At 34.3% G+C, this 11728-nt stretch overlaps 1 protein-coding gene across 1 annotated transcript in view; it reads left to right on the top strand.

Moving 5' to 3' along the window:
- Positions 1–628: 628 nt before the first annotated feature.
- LOC110021224 (tryptophan--tRNA ligase, chloroplastic/mitochondrial-like) overlaps positions 629–11728 on the top strand; it is a gene marked incomplete at its 5' end in the record, with an annotated part of 34281 nt that continues 23181 nt past the window's right edge. Inside the window, 2 exons of the mRNA XM_020719635.1 lie at positions 629–748; positions 1046–1087. Of these exons, the coding sequence (XP_020575294.1) occupies positions 629–748; positions 1046–1087 (162 nt within the window). The remainder of the gene's footprint in view (positions 749–1045; positions 1088–11728) is intronic.

The following is an 11728-nucleotide window of genomic DNA, read 5'->3' as shown; positions in this document are numbered from 1 at the left end:
TTCATATTTTAAAAGATTGGGTTTTAATAAACAGTTTTCCATCACAAAAATATCTAAAAAAAAAAAAGAAACCAGTAGCCAAATAGAGGCGCGACAGTGGTCTAAAAAGGAAAGTATTGTAAAAGGCGAAGTGGAGAAAAATTTATCCCTAAAATACCCTAAATGTATATCAGCTCCACTACAATTTTTATTTGTAAGTTCAACCTTTTTAGGGGCTGCACTTTAAAGGACTAATTATTAAATGTTTCTTTATATTTGAATGTCTCACGTGATGATTTAATAGCTGCCCAACAAAGAAATTTCCTTTAGATAAGCAAGAAAAAGATAGCATTTACATGTTCTTGGGCCATCTATTAATTCTCTTTTGACGTAAATCATTTCTAGATGCCTAATCGTTACTGTAAATTCTGAAGATCAGTCCACTTCTCTGCCATGTGTTTGTAATCAGATGCATCTACGATGATTAACAAAGCAATTTTACTTTCATACCTGAACAAATTAGAAAGTTTTTTATGTAAAACATAATTTACCTTATCCAAAATAGGCCCGTTAAGGAAGATCATAATGATAGTGTTTTTGTTTGAGAAGTTGACAACCTTCAATGTTAAAAGCAATGTTTTCACTCTAATTTACTTTTTCTTCCAAAACTGTGAGGCGATTTGCTTGCAAGGCATTGGTTCAATGTGCCATCTATTACTCCAGATCAAATAGAAAATTTGATTTTTCTACTTCTACTCCCCTTCCACAGGTGATATCTCTTTCTCTCTAGAATACCTTATATTATTTAGTTACCTTGTAAAGGCCAGCACGGTTGATATCTACTTCCAGAATATGTTCCTAAACCCTCCACACAACATCAAAAATATGTTTTTTTTTTCCGCATGTTAAACTTGAATTTTCTTTTCATGTTTATTGTTTGTGTTAACTGTAACTGGATAACTATTTTTATCTGTCCTATTAATGCTTTTCTGAGAAACTAGTGGTTTTACTTATCATACATCCGTGTCATTCATAGTTTATTACATTTCTTTCTATTCCTTTTCAGGATACTTATGAGACACTCTTCTTCATTGCTGACTTGCATGCGGTAAAGCTTTCTTTGGGCCCATGGATTTTATAAACTCTTGTGTTCGTGCGAATTGTCATCTTAAACTAATTCATTTCCTTCCATTATTAAACTGATTGCCCTCTGAAGTGCTTCTACGTGCTTTATTCATGTGTGTCATTGTTTTTAGGCTAATTCATGGGAAAAAAAAAAGATTTTTTGGTCACATTATTGCAATTAGCTGTTCTTGGGCGATGCTTTACATGAATGAAATTAATGGAAATGTGATACCGGAGTTAACTCAAATCACGACACAAACAACACACAATTTTATAGTTGATTTTCAAAAGGGGTACAAGGACGATGCTACAAGAACAATAACACAACACAAATAATGATAATGTGATTTGCAAAAAATAAAAACAAACATAAATAAATAACAAAAGACATAAACAACCCTCTTGAGTGACGCGGTAGATCCGGCTAACTGTGAAGTTGCGGGCGTGACGTTGGAGTCCGACAAGTCTGTTGGACCGCCAAAAGATGCTCAGGGAATGTGGGACCACTGGACTTGAAGGCTGGCAATGACATAGATCAGTAGAGGCAAGGAACAAGAACTTGGAAGCGATAGAAAGGGGGCCTTCAAATGTCTGTTAGAGGTGGACTACCAAAGAGGTACGGGAGTCGTGGGCTGACCCGTGCGGAGATGGGCGTGGCGAGTGTGCGAATAGCAGGGAGAGAAAATGTAGGAGATCCCCGGCTCGTTTGTGGCATGAATAGAGTTGGCAAGCAGCTAAGTCGATCCCTAAGGGGAGTAGCGGCTTGTCTGTGGAGGTTGGCAGGAGTGCGTTTGGTAGAGGCGAGCAGGGAAAGGGGCCAATGACCTTTTTGTGCAGAGAAAGACACCAGTGACTAACAGGGGGAGTAAGGAATGAAGTGGAGAGACATACCACCTTGGGCGAGGTACAACTGTAACGCTGCTTGCCTTGGGATACATCCCTCGAAGAGGGAATGTTTGTACAGCACACCTGAAAATAAAAAATGATAAAAAACTGTTTAGTAATCAACACACAACAATTATAAATAAGATGGAAGCAGGGGCTAAACTGGGTAGGTAGAGAAATTGGAAAGGATTAAAGGAGAATGGAGGGAATATGTAAGAATTTGGAATTTAGTCCAAGTAGGAAGGAGAGGTTTTGGTAGGGGAGGAATTAAGGCCTAAGATGAGGAGGGACAAAAGTTTTCGCCCCAATTAAGTCGGTCTGAATGGTCCGGTCTAGCATGGAGGCTGGACCGGTCTGTGCCGGGCCGACCCACGGAGTCCCCGCGTCAACAAGAGCCTTGGTTTTGTGTTTTTTAAGATAATCTAAATAACTTTTGTGAAGTAGAGACATATTTGATAATTATTATACTGGGAATAATCAGTCCGCCCACACACTTCAAGGACAAGACTTTCTTTCTCATTGAAGACTTCAAATTCTATAATGTGCGATTTGTCTTGACTAATGTAACTTGATAGAAATGTGATGGTTCGATTTTGAACTTTATAAAATCGATCAAAATATTCAGAAACATTTGTAAGCTACAAAAATGTTACTCTTTCTAGGTGAAACATCTCTTCTTAAAGTTTGAATTCTTTACGAGCAACCTATTAAGATTTTTCTCTTTGGAATATCATAATAAGATATGAAATGTGCCTAAAATGGTTCTTACTATTTAATTCTACATCTATATCTAGCTTTGTCAAATGGAGTACACGTTTTCTTTTGTTTCTAGAAATGTACTTTGGAGATCAGATAATATGCTGACCCTTGTATGACTAATTGTTTAAAATGGACTTTATATTTTCTGATGTTATGGAGAACTTTATTTCTGGTTGTAAGCTCATTCTTTTTAACGCCCAATGGATACTATTTTTTTACAAGGAAGCCTAGATAATATATTATATTGTATCAACTTTTCTCTAGCGGTCATGGTGTTGAATTGTGGAAGCAATCTCTCTATAATGTAAAGATTAGAATGCATTCATAAAACGCTCCCTATAACTCACAATGATGGGAAGTTTAATGCAATGGTTGTGCTCTCTCAATGAATTTCATCATTATCATTACATGTTCAATGCTTTCTTGATGAACGAAGTATTTTTTTGATAAATTTACCTGGCGTAAGAATTATAAAGATTGTAAGGTTTTTTTAAGTGAAAATTTAAGTGCTCAACATAAATTATTAGTTTTAAATTTTAAGGTTAAATGTTAGAAAATAAAAAAAAATACCACGAAATATTGTCATAAAATTAGATGGGATACTTACAAGACAAATAAAATCATTTTAATGAGTAAATTTTAATATTTTAAAATTTGGGATGTTCATAAATAAACTAGTGCTATGTGGGAGAAAGTAATGATCACTGTTAAGTAAGTTATAAAAAATATATTTAAATAATTAAAAATAGAATCTCTTATAAATAAAAATACTTGGTGGTAGAATAATAATTTGCAAAACAAGATACAATATAAGAAATTTTGTTATAAAAATTGGTTTAAATGTAAAACTTAAAGAATTGGGAAAAATATAAAGTGGTCTGCTGAGAGTCTAAAAGAACAATATGTAATGATAAAATTTTGCTTTTAGTTATCCTTATAATAGATTATATACTAAAGAGGGTGATATATATATATCTCAAAAGCAAAAGGCTAGTAAACTAAACCTCTTGGAGAATGATAGGAACACTAGCTATTTTTATGTATGTATTAAAAACTGATGGAGAATGAATACTATTTTAAAAATTCAAGATAATAATGGTAGTTCGCTCATAGATCAGGAAGAGATTATTAAAAATGGAATCTATCATTTCGAGCTTCTTTTTTCGAAGGTAAACTTTGACGTAGTGCTGGATGCTGACATTGCCTGGGAAGCTAAACTACTAACCTCATCTTTACAACTTGTTGATATACTTTCTGTGGCTGAAATATGGGAGACTCTTAAAGATAGTGTGGGAACAGGGTTGCTGGCCCTGATGGATTTTCTGCTGATTTCTATGAAAACAGTTGGGAGGTGGTCAAAAGAGATGTGGTTGATGCTATTCAATGCTACCATGGGGCACTCCTATGTGTAAATACTTTGCAACCTCCTCCATTTCACTAGTTCCAAAGAATAATGATAATGCAAAATGGGAACATGTTAGACCCATTTGCTTAAATTTTGTAATGTCAAAGATCTTAAGCAAGATCATGGTGGAAATACTAAAGCAAGATCTTCTTATCCTAATTTGTCCAAATCAATCAGCTTTCATCCAGGGAAGAGGTATGACAGATAATATTTTATTGGCACAAGAATTAATGTTTGATCATGACTATAAATGCAGAGGGGGAAATCTTATTATCAAACTGGACTTAAGGAAATCTTATGACACTATTAGCTGAATTTTATACTTAGAGGTCATTAAATCTAGGGACTTAAATTGAAAGTTATGCAATTTATCAAGGGTTGGTTGGAGGGCAACTATTCTCAGGTGCTCCTTAATGGGCAAGCACATGGCTTTTTCACATATGGTAGACACTTAAAACAAGGGGATCTTCTCTCACCTACTATCTTTATTCTTTTATTTGATTATTTTTCTAGATTAATTAATTCCCTGCAGATTCTACATCTGCATACTCAGTACAAAAATAATGCTAGAATGGGTGTTAGCCATTTAGCCTATGCTAATGATGTGATTATTTTCAAATACTTTACCAAAAAAACATATCATACTTTTCTATAATTTCATGAAGCTTCTGACATGAACTTTAATATTGAGAAATGCCATCTTTATTTTGGGAAACATGTGAGTAGCAATATGAAGGCATGAACGCATGAATATACTGGCTTTGCGATTGTTGATCTCCTCTTAAAATACTCGAGGCTTAATTTACTCAAAGGGAGGAGAAAATAGTTGCAATTTGATACTGTGGTGGATAAAATTAAAAACAAAATTGGAGATTGGACCAATTCTTTTTTATCTTTGGGGGAAGGATCGCATTGCTGAAAAGTGTGTTAACCTTTATTCCCTTATATGTTTTGCAGGTGTTAAGGATCAAACATCACACACAACTAATACTTAAAAGGCTTTTTAATAAATTTTTATGGTTTGGGAATCATAAATAAAGAATTTGGGCCCGTTGGAAGGTGCTATGTAGGCCTTTAAATGCAAGTGGGCTGGGATTTGACAACTAAAGGATCGAGCTGAGGTCAACTCTATTCTTCTGTGGTTAAAATTTAGAAAAGCTGAATCTCTATGAGCCAAATACATGCAAATCAAATATTGTAGAAATCTTTATCCATTGGAGGTTCATTCCAAGATTGGTGATTCCAATACTTAGAAATGCATGCTGAAAATCAGAAATACTGCTGAGGACTTTATCCACTGGAAATTTGGGAATGGTAGCTTATCCTTTTGGTATGATAAATAACAGGAAGAAGGTATATCTCCTTGCTTTACGCATGATAAAAAAGACTTGACTGTGATTGATCTTTAGCTTGATGAAGGGTGTAACTTGGAGATGCTCACAAATATGTTAGGTAATGATAAAACTATTTATATCTCTAAGATTCCTTTTGATAAGTCCCAAAAGGATAAAGTTCTGTCAACTGATACTATCAATTGCTCTATTACTAAAACTATTATCCAAAACTTTTCACTTGGGACAAGGTGGACTGGGGTGGTGTGATTTGGAAAAAATGTTTGACCCCTTTTATGTTTTTTTTTTAATTGGAGAGTTTTACTTGGTTTGGTTCCAATGGATGATATCCTTAAATTGAAGGGATTGAGAATCCCTTCCCAATGTTTGCTTTGCAAGTCGGATGCGGAAAGTGTAAACCACGTGTTTTTTAGATGTGCCTACTCTATAAAAATCTGGACAGTTTTGTGTGATCGGGTTGCTAGCAAAACCCCTCCATTGGGTTGGGTGGGTCTGTAGGGAACATTGGTTTAATCCTATTCATAAACAACATATATTTAACATCATTGTCTTTCATCTGCATTTGGTTCGCTAGAAATTCCCACAAGCATGAGAATTGTTGCACTAAGCAGGATACCCTATCTTATATACATAAGCTGTTTATTATCATAAATTTAAGCCATCTTTCTTTGCGAGCTGAGAGGATTGGTTGGTTTATGATATACGAGGCAGAAATTTTCGTAAGGTCTCTCTTGTATGGTGGAAACAACCATTTTTCCTCTGGATTAAGGTAAATATTGATGGTAGTTGGAAGGCTGACTGTTCAGGTGCAGCTGGGGTCTTGTTTCATTATGACAAACTATTATGCTTTTTTTCTTCGCCTTGTATGACTGTTTGTGCTTTATCCTCAGAGTTATATGTTGTTTGGCTGGCCTTATTTGTTAGCGACTAAACTGAATTGAAGATTCTTGCAAATTGAAATGGATTCAATTATTTTGTTGGACATATTAGCTAATGATAAAGAACCTCCTTGGTATTTAATTGTTGATTTATGCAGGATTAAACAACTTTCAACAAATATTGTCATCACATGGAACTACACACCCAGGGAAACTAATAGGCAAACAAATTTACTTGCCAAAGTTGCTACACAGACTAAGGCTATAATCTTAATGACCAATCCTGATTCTTATCTTAAGTTGCTCTTATTGGGGGGCATCTCAATATGCCATATCTTAGACCTTTTTCCTAAGATGAGATGTTTGTTTATTGGTGTTTTTCTTTGCCTTCTTCTTTTCTTGGGTTTAGCTATTTCCTTTTTTTTGGAGTCTTTTTGAGGTATACTTATATCAGTTTTGGAGATTTTTTTGGATGAGTTTGTAAACCTGGAGGTTGAAACCCTAGGAGTGAGTACTATAATTTTTTGATTTGTCGTCGGATCCAATCTCCTAAAAACATGCAACTTTACTTTTCAGCCAAAAAAAAAATTATTTTTTGATGTGTGTATAGACTAGTCAAACAAAGTGATAAAGAAAAATAAATATTTAGTTCAAATAAAGTGTAGTAAAGATGAAAATCAAAAAGTGTTTTTCTTAAATGAGAATATTCAACATAGGCGGGTGAGATATTTTGATAAACTTTTCAATTAAAATTTTCAAAATACGATCTATTTTAGTGATCTTAGCATCATTAATACTAATAAACTTTTCATTTTTACCGTCGCATTAGTAAAATGAAAGTAAGTTGAGACAACTTTAAAGAAAATGAAGGGTGGAAAATCAACATGACCTAATGACATTCCAATAGAAATACATAAATTTTTAGGAGGTTTGAGAATTTCTTGGCTTGCTAAACTTTTAATATTATTTTGAAAACTAAAAGATGTTTGAGGAGTGGATGAAGGGTATTTTGATCCCTTTTTTTAATAATAAATGAGAAGTACAATAATATAAATTATAGAATAATTAAGCTTTAATGTGTCATACATTAAAATTTTGGGAGCAAGTAATTGAACATAGGTTAAGATGTGATACAAACATTTCTCACAACCAATTTGGATTTATGTTGGGCAAGTCTATTATGAAAGCTATACATATATCGAAAGGTTTGATGGAGAAGTACAAAGGGAGCCAGGATGATTTACATATGGTTTTTGTTGATTTAGAAAAAAAAAAAACTTATGAGAAATTTCCAAGAGAAGTTATTTGGAGAGTTATAGAAAAGAAAAGTGCTGTTATGTCTTATATTTTAGTTATTAAAGATATGTGTGTTAGAGTTTTTACTTGTGTTTGAATAGAAGAAGAAATTGGCCAACTATTTTTCTATTTTAGTTGAATTATATTGGGGATTGGCTTCAAGCCCTTATCTTTTGGTTTTATTTATGGATGTTCTTATTGGACATTTATGGAGAATGTATCTTGGTGTATGCTCTTCGCTGATGATATCCTTCTTGTGGTTAAGACTAGAGAAATAGTTTAGGAAAAACATAATATTGTAGAGGTCAACTTTAGAGACTAAAGACTTGTTTGAGCAGATCTAGAACTAAATACACGGAATGTAATTTTAGTAGTGGTAGATCTGGTGGCAGGGTGGTTGTAATAATGAGTAATCAAGTCATTAAAAAGAGTGTACATTTTATATATCTCGGTTCTTTTTTTCAAAATGATGGTGATATAGATGGAGATATTATTAGTATAATACAATTTGAATGGTTGAAGTGGTGGAATGCATCAATCCTGTTGTGTGATAGAAAACTACCGCTTAGACTTAAAGAAAAGTTTTATAATATGGTGGTGAGACTTGGAATGCTTTATTACTTAGAATGTTGGCCTATAGAAGAGAAGCATAAAACTAAGTTAAGTGTTGCTGAGATGAGAACATTTAGGTGGATGAGTAACTTTATACTTAGAGACAAAATTTAAAACAAATATCTTCTTGAAAGGGTCGGTGTAGCTTGATTAGAGAGAGTCCTCTTAGTTGGTTTGGTCACATTAAACATCAACCATCTAATGATCCAGTTAAGAGAGTAGGTGTTTTAGATTCTACTTATTTTAAGAAAGGTGGCAGTAAACCTAAAACAATTTTGGGCATGCTATAGAAAAAATTATCTCAATTTTTTAGAATTAAATGCAAATATGACACATGATATAGTGGAGAAAAATGATTCATCTATCTGACCCCACTTAGTGTGATAAGGGTTTTTTTTGTAATTTTGCATGGTGTTTTCCTTGTGTAGCACCTATTGCATAATGGTTAAAAATTCAGGAACAACATCAAGTAAATGGGGGAATCCAAAGGGTAATTTATAAGAGGAGGTGATGGGTGTGTTGACATTACTTGATTTCATAAATCTTGAATGTTTGATTAGACCATTTGAGCCATTTTCACATAATATCCTAATGAACTCTGACCACGAAGGTTAAACTATTTTTTGAGTAATCCAATTAATCACTTTAGGGCTTAACCAAATTGTCCCTAAGAGTTACCTTTGACAAAACTTGCTTGATTGAACTTCCATTTTGTTAGCCCTAGTGCACATGGTAAAACATTGAATTTGCCTTCAAATATTATAATGGACAAGTAGCATCTATGGTCCTTTTTAAGGCACGTGCTGAGACAAGTTGTTGGTCAATGCTCGTTTAAATATGAATGCCCTTGTACGAGAAGTAATTATTAAGCATTTGTTTTGCTGCTAAAAAATTGTCAAGAGCTTCATGCTACGAGCCATCATTTTTTTTATTTTCCTTCTTATTGTCCATCTATCTTAAAGCGATCAGAAAATTCAACATTAAATTTTACTTACTAATTCTTAGAATTAAAAAATGTGAAAAAAACTTAATAACGTATGATGTCTTGCACATTCTTGCAAACTTATGATGAAATGTTAAGAATAAAAACCACAAATTATTACAAGCATAGGCACCAACATTATACTAGAGATTACATCCCATTTTAACAGACATTTACCTTATAGGCATGCTTTCAAACTAGAAAATAAAAATAAAACTTGGACAAATAGAACTTTATCTAAACAAGAATATTACCGGGCCTTTTTATCACCGAACTTGTTTTAGCATTTGGGGTCTTATGAGTTTTAAACTTTGTAACATTGGATTGCTGTAGGGGTGTAAACGAGCCTAAGTTGAGCAAGCTAGAAGTTTGATTGTTGCTCAGCTCATTTGAAAATTGGTGTATTTGTGTTTTCTTGTGTTTGAAATTATTTGTCAACATTGTGTTTGTATTCGACTCATTGGAATTCAAGACGAACATGAGCCAAATATGAGTTTTTTTCTAGCTTAAAAATAAGATGATAATTTTATTTCTTTTAAAAAAAACTTTAAAGATCATATCTGTGGAACCCATGAACTCCTGATATATACCCCATGTGAATTACAATTTCAAATTTCTAAGCTATGCACTACAACTTAAGCATTAGAAGGTTGAATGTTCAAATAATGTGGGATGTGGGACTAAATTAAAAGAAATCAACTTTGTTGTGTTTCTAATTATTTTTTCTATTCTATTTTTGGTTTACAAAAAATAAAGGAAAAGCTGGTGCAAGTTAAAAAAAGCTTTTCTCGTCATATATATAGGGTTGTTCCCTCCTGTACGAACTCGACCCGACGTCTCTTTTTGCTTCGCGCGTTGCTTCTTCCTCAGCACACTGTTTCTCTCCTTTTGCTCAATTACTCAGGAGTGAGCGTTCGCCTCCTCCTCCTCCGCTCTCGGTTTACATTCACGAGCAGTTACCACTCACACACAGTAGCTTCCCGCTATTCGAATTTCAGCTCTATGGATTTCGTTCCTCAAACACCAATTGCTTCAATTTTAAACCTTGGGAAGGCTTCTTATGTTGATATGATTGGCTCTGTGGGATCAGTGGATTTGGCTTTCCCTTAGGCTTATCATGAATCCTTTGAAGGTCAGGGGGACTGTAATCTCATCAAGAAGATGAGTAGGAGTGGCAAACTAGCTCTAATTTCCTCTATTGTTGAAGTTTTCAACCTGGTTGATGAGTGCAAATTTACTCCATTTGAAAGTTCCAATTGGGACATCCTAAAGTGAAAATCATTCAAAAGGCTTTTGATGATCTCAAACTATTGGGACATTGGAAGGGTGGTCTCTTTGATGGAGACATGTGATGATGAATTATCTAAAGTAGATGAGTATGTTAAAATTATTTCCAAGAAGTTTATGACAATTAATGCAAAATATATGAAATTGCTAAAGTGGTCTCCTGAATTCAATCCTTGCCAATAGCCCTCTATAGTTCCAACCTGCTTTAAACTACCTGGCCTAAAGTTGCTCTACTTTAATCACCAAGTCTTATTTTCTATTGGAGTTGTATTAGGGAGGCCTATGAAATTGGACATACCCACCTTCAACCTATCTAGGCCTTCGGTTGCAATGATTCTTGTTGAAAGAGATATCACCCTCCCTGATTTGGAAGAAATATGGCTTGGTATTGCCCAAAATGGGTATTGATAGCCAATTGTTGCAGAGAAAAGACCCTATTATTGTAATCACTGTAAACTGATTGGGCACACACCTGCCAAATGTTTCAGGCTTCATCCACATTTGAGATCCAACCTCGCTGTGCATTTGGATTCTGCAGTCTCTAATAATATCACCCAAATAGAGGAAAATATAACAGAAATTGAAGTTCTTCCAGAAATGTTGAATGAAAATTTGTCTCATCAGATTATTCCTCACTAACCAGTTCCCCGTCTACTTCCCACTATTGTTGTGATAGCTCCTCCTCAGAGAGAAGAGGGTAATCAAGCTCTGGAGGAGCGTCATGATCAAGGCGTGTTGCAGGCTGAGACTGATCAGTAAGTTACAGATCAACAAACCCTCCAGGGTGAGCTCTCCATCGAAGATCCACAAATAGATCAGATTGGACAAACACTGACAGATGAATGACAAGTTTACAAATCTAGGAAGAAGAAAAAAGAAATGCTAGAACTCATAAATTTCCAGGACGATTGTTTCATGGTTTCAGATGGAAGCCCACATCTTAGTTTGGTGTTGGACTCTCTCCCTAGAACTAGGAGAGGAGAAGTGGCAAATCCACCCACCATGAATAGCAGTTTTTCTTCTCTTTTTTGGGGTATACGAGTGTTTTAAAGTCTCTTTTTGAGTGAGTTGTATTCTCTATGAGTAAGCTCTTTGTATCCACTCACTAAAACCTTTGTATCTTCCCTTTTACATCAATAAATTTGCCTTATATATATATATATATATA

This window comes from Phalaenopsis equestris, unplaced genomic scaffold, assembly GCF_001263595.1.
Source record: "Phalaenopsis equestris unplaced genomic scaffold, ASM126359v1 Scaffold000123, whole genome shotgun sequence".
NCBI lineage: Eukaryota > Viridiplantae > Streptophyta > Magnoliopsida > Asparagales > Orchidaceae > Phalaenopsis > Phalaenopsis equestris.
Note: the sequence above shows the minus strand (reverse complement) of the source record. Positions and strands in the feature narration are given on the sequence as shown.